The sequence below is a fragment of the Arachis hypogaea genome, chromosome 2, assembly GCF_003086295.3.
Source record: "Arachis hypogaea cultivar Tifrunner chromosome 2, arahy.Tifrunner.gnm2.J5K5, whole genome shotgun sequence".
Classification (NCBI taxonomy): Eukaryota; Viridiplantae; Streptophyta; class Magnoliopsida; order Fabales; family Fabaceae; genus Arachis; species Arachis hypogaea.
The window spans coordinates 3,526,222-3,532,033 of NC_092037.1; the positions used below are offsets into that span (position 1 = coordinate 3,526,222).

Genomic DNA, 5,812 nt, shown 5'->3' on the forward strand with positions numbered 1-5,812 from the left:
ATTAATAAATAAATGGATTAAAATAAAATAATGGGGTTGTACGGACAACACACACCCACCACACTCAGTCACTCATTAACACCTTGCACAACAATGGTGGGTGTGTGTGTAATCTTAGACTGTGAGCATTAACTTGCTCATTGGCTCTTCAATAAATCAAAGGAGATTTCATGTTATATGAAACTATATAAAAACAAAGGCTTCCTTAAAGTCCATTCAATATATCATTAAAGGACCGTACGGATAACAAAGTTATGACTTGTGTCCCTCTACAAATTTAGAGTAAACCCCACATCTAACTTTCTAAATTTTAACAAAAATAAAATACAAATTTTAAATATTAATTTTTAAACAATTTTTTAGATGATGTAATTCACCAAAATAAGTGACTAAAGTGACATACAGAGATATAAGTTGTTCTATTATGAATAAAAAAAAATTGCATATTGCTTTTCACAACTTGAAAATTATAAAAAAAAAAAAAGATAAAATAGATTGTCCCAATTCCATATTTAAATTTTTGAACCTACAAATTTATATGTCACTACTAAAAATTATAATTTTAAATACAAATGTTATATTTAAATTTTGAGGAACAATTTTATTTTGCTCAAGGATATATTTTACCTTAGCACTTAATTTTCTACATATAAGACTCCAATTAGTTGTGGAAAGTGATAAAGATAGTTGATTCTAATTACAAATTCTTAAAGCAGTGCAAGACAGACAGTGTTAGGTTCTAAAGGACACTATATTTTGGTGTAGTTTTTAGTTTTAGTCTTAATCAATCAAAGAAAAAAAGAGCCATCTTCCAGTGAAGAAGTGATATTCTTGTTAGAGGAAAGTGCATAAACAGAGAGAATTAAAATGGTGTAAGAAATCTCTTGTATTTTTAAGATGCTGTAATAATATTCCAATATCCTGAATAACCAACTTGATCAGCAAGTACACTGTGTATGGATTGTTAAGAACACAGAAATCATATTAAGAGTAAAAATGGCAGAAAATCATAGACACAGTCAACAGCAGCTTGTGATTGTTGTATTGGAGAGAATCAGAGAAAGCTATGGAGAAATTTCAAGCCTAGGCTCAAAGCAAAAACCAGTGAAGAGCTGCAGCGGGAACCTCTTCAAAACAGGGCATTTCTGTGACCATTTCCATTGTTTAATGTTCATGTCGTATGTCAGAAGTGCTGGAGATCCATAACTTTGAATGTAGATTATATCGTCCGTTCCACTGCTCGCGAAAACATCATCCAACTCGCCAAAGCCTTGGAAGTATTTGTGGGGCATTCGAACAATCTCTTCCCACTTCTGATCATTTAGAACCCAGATTCCAATTCCTTTAATGATGTCAGGGCGATCTTGCTTACCAATCCCTCCCACCATTACAAGCTTCTCCTTCAGATTCATCAGACGGCCGCACGTTAGAGAGCAAGGAACCGGAATGAAGTTCCTTCTCAAGCTGCCTTGCGAAGATCGGTTGGAGATGTTATATGAGATTAGAGCATGACGACTGTCCGGTATGCCACCCCCAGTTGAGTAAACTAAAAAGTAAAGCACGCCATTGCATATCACACTCTCATCGCCACCTCTCCACCCCAGCAAAATCTCAGTTAAAGCCGTTGCCCAGGTCGCGTTCTCTGAATTGTATAAATGAATCGAGATATCCCACATGAAAAAGTTATCCGGGACTTGCCTAGATTTTACAATTGCTACAGTATATTTGTGGGATTCCCGGTTGACAGACATTGCTAATGCACTGTAATCAGAAAAGGGAAAACCCGAAGGCTCCTGGAGCTTCCTGCATCTTTTAGTAATGGGGTTACACATGCACAATTCGCTTCTGCTTCCATTGTCCATGAAGCAAACTAGACCATGCGACGAAGCAATGAACCAGTTAGAATTGTCGATGCAGGGTAGTTCAATGTTGTACCATTTCCGAAGGATGGGATCATAAGCATAACCAGTTGGTTCATCAGAATTAGTGAACATGAAGTACCAAGGTTTCTGTGGTAGCACATGGGACAGGTTCCATAAAAACCGTCCGGAAGTGACGATCTCATACCATCTTTTGCACACAGAACCAGCTCTGAAAATGCTAGCAACCGGCAGATAGGCTAAGATCCGTTCCACCAATTCGTCCGGCAAAATGCTGTCCACAGAAACAGCTGCTACTTCTTTGTCACCTTCCTCGCCAACTTCTGAAAATGAATCCCAGTCCCTAATCTCCCTTCGCGAGTCATCGTAGAAGTGACTGACCCATGATGTTTCTCCCGCCATAATTGCTAGTAAAGGCCTAATAATGATTATATTTAACAGGTCTCAGTCAATTAAGCATCATAACACAAGATAATAAACGAATTCATGAAAAATAGTTGTAGTTATACTAGATTCAAACCCCATTATCAGAAGCACAAAAAACAGAACAAAAAACTTCATGAATCAGATAAAAGACAATAAAGGCATAAACTTCAGATTTTACCAAAAAAACAAGACATGTATAGAAAAATCTCCTCCTTTCAACAATAAAGTTGCAACAATTGAAATTCTCAGATTCATCAACTAGCCAAACGAAAAATATAAAATTATTTAAACAACCAATAGTAGTATGTTCCACAGCATATTAGTATCAACCACCAAATTCTTGTTGCATATACTAAATGGTTGAAAAACAAAAACCATATGAAACAACTTAGCAAAAAGGTGATATTTCCCACAAATTTTGATATAATATACAAAATCATTCTCAGCTAACCACAGAAATAACCAACACCAAAGGAACAAACAAAATCTACAAGCTTTGATTTAGCTTAGAAATTTGATCATAAAATAGAACTAAGAAAGAATAAACCATAGGGGACTTTTATCAAACAGAAGAAAGTAACAAAATTACATTTGAACAAAAAAGGTGAAAAAATAAAAAACTAAACTCTAAATGCCTCACAAAGATAAAGGACATTGCAAGTAGCTGATTGCTTGAGAGAAAATGGTGCTGAAAATCCAACATTTTAAGGAAAAAAAAATAAAAACTTCTTTTTTTGTTTTCTTAGTTCTGTATAAGAAACAGCATTTGAGGCAAACAATAACCTTCAGCTTCAAACCCTAAATAAGTTTCACCATGATTCAAAAACAAAAACAGTATCAAAAGAAAAAAAAAATCAAACAGTTAAACAACCCATTAAAACAAACACGATCCTGAGGACACCAATCATCAGAAGAAACAAAAAGCATCAAACATCAAACTCCAGAAAACATATACAGATCAATGAACACAGAAAACACACACAAAATGAAAGCTTTTTACAAAAACATAAAAAAAATTGGGGAAAATCAAATAAGAAAAAAGCTAACATTTTTGGGAATTCAAAAGATGAAGTCTCATTTGAGAGAGATAGCGAGAGAGAGATGAATCTACCTTTTCTTCGTGAGGCTCTTGAACCAGTGTGAGCTGATTCAGCTGGTTTTGCGGATTGTGCAGAAAAAACCAAGAGAGAGAAGAAGGAAATAAGGAATGGAAAAAGGGGAAATGAAAAAAAAAAAAAAAGGGAATTGAGAGAGAGAGAAAGAGAGATTGAAGAAGAAAACTAAACTAAAACCATTGAATGGAGAAAGGAATGGGAAAATGGAAGAGCAACAAAATGGGTTGCTCTAGATTTGTTTAAGAACACACACACACACACTCTCAATATAGAGAGAAAAGAGGGAAAGCCAAAAGGAGAAGCGTTTGTTTTGTTTTTTTTTTTTTTTTTTTTTAATATATTTTTTTATTATTATTTGTAATAAATAAATAAAATTATGATTAATCCATTAATAAATGAGTAATGCTATATAGTCAGTAGATATTATTATTTTTAGTCAAAATTTTATCAGTAATAATTTATATTTATATTTTTTAAAATTTTACACACATAAATTAATATAATTTATAAAATTTATTTATTAAAAATAATTTAATATTTATAATAATTAAATAATAAAAAATATTAAAAATTACTGTCTTAAAAATTTCTTTTATATAGTTGGAATAATATGAGTAATTAGATAATAAGAAAAGTACCAAGTCAAATGATACATTTTTTCATTCTCAAAACTTGAATTTGTGGATATTTTCTTTTCTGAGTAACTTTATTATTTGGCTGAAATTATTGTCTTATGGTGTAATTTAGAAATTGTATTTAGGATAAAGTAATATTTTTGTTTGTAATTTTAAAATTAATTGTTAATTTTGTTTCAAACATTTGAAATATTATATTTTTGTTTCAAAGAGTTTTTGTTAAAATTAAAACCTTTTAGATATTTATTCTCTATTTTTAGGAGAGTGATTTTGCTGCATTCTAATGGATAGTGTTATTCTTTAATTGTATATTATTTTTAATTTATTCTCAATAAAAAAATTATAAAAATAAAATAAAATAATGAAGATAAAGGATATTTATCACAAACAAAAAGTGATAATATTAATATAGGAATGACAATATCACTTATTCACTTTTTTCTGTTATTATATTTTTTCTATTTTTTTGTTACTTTCATTGCTAAATCATTAAACCACCATCAAGATTCAAGACTATCATAATTGTGATTGTTGTCACTACTTAGAAGAATGTACTAGAAAAAACTAAAATATAACAAAATAAGATGTTTCAATTTTTAAATATTATTAACAAAACTTAATTAAATTGTTAAAGACTAAAATAATATTGTATCTTTATACTTATTATACTTAATAAACAAAATTCAAGTTCTCTTAAGGGTTAGTAGTTCATATTTTTTTATTATTAATATCTTATTTCTTTCACTAAAATTCTATCCGATAAAAAAAAATAAATGTAACTATCATTTAATTAATATGATATGAATGGATGAATCTTCTTATTTTTTTTTCTTGAGAGCGTAAAATACTAAAATATGATCTTTATATGCTTTGTGAAAATTGATGAGTTGTGAAAATTGATGTTATTGTATAAATTAAAAATTAAACATTATTAGGGATGGGAAGTTATTATCAAATCTATAAAGTTACAAAAATAAAAAATAAAAATTGAGCAAAAAGCTAATTTTGCAAATTTAGGGTAGTTTTAGAATTAAAAATTAGACATCAAATAAAGCGTAATCATTTCTTTGAATTCTCTTTAATTATTAATATATTGGTATTGTTATTATTACTATTGATTAAACATTATTAACATTTGATACTTGATAGTTTGTCATATTATGGTGGATTAGTCATTTATTGCTAGATTTTTTTTCCTTCTAAGTAGTACTATTATATAATCATTTTTTATACTATTACTCTATTAGTATTATTAATATTATGGTTGATTTTGATGTTGTTTTATGGGGATATTATTTTACTAATTAATAAGCACTATTATATTATTGGTTTGATACTGTTAGAATTATTATTGTTGATTGTTGATGTTGATGTTGTTTTATGTGATATTTTAATTAATTAATAATGGGTTACCATTAACGTGTTATTATTTTGTTGTTGAAACGACATAAACGACAGGGAATGAAGTGCGGCTTTGGCATTGGGATAGATGGAGAATGCTGCTTTCTATAATTCTATTAGATAAGCGCGTGCTTAGAGCGCGTGTCATAAATTAGTTTAAATATATTTTTTCTTTTTTAATCTAAATTATTGCATTCTCCATAAAAAATAGTGCAGATGACATTTGTCTCTCTTCTCTAAGACTACATTTCTTTAGAGAAACATGACACTAAAACAGGATACTAAATTAATATATTTTATATTTGTTCTAATAAAAAAAATATAAAGATATTAATAAAAAATATTTTTTATTTTT

At 29.4% G+C, this 5,812-nt stretch overlaps 1 protein-coding gene across 1 annotated transcript; it reads right to left on the reverse strand.

Moving 5' to 3' along the window:
* Positions 1-868: 868 nt before the first annotated feature.
* Positions 869-3,803, reverse strand: LOC112733449 (F-box/kelch-repeat protein At3g61590). The gene is made up of 2 exons (XM_025782401.2): positions 3,418-3,803; positions 869-2,298 (listed from the first exon to the last, which is right to left on the reverse strand). The coding sequence occupies exon 2, from the start codon at positions 2,280-2,282 to the stop codon at positions 1,065-1,067; it is 1,218 nt and encodes a 405-aa protein (XP_025638186.1). The 5' UTR covers positions 2,283-2,298; positions 3,418-3,803; the 3' UTR covers positions 869-1,064.
* Positions 3,804-5,812: the final 2,009 nt, after the last annotated feature.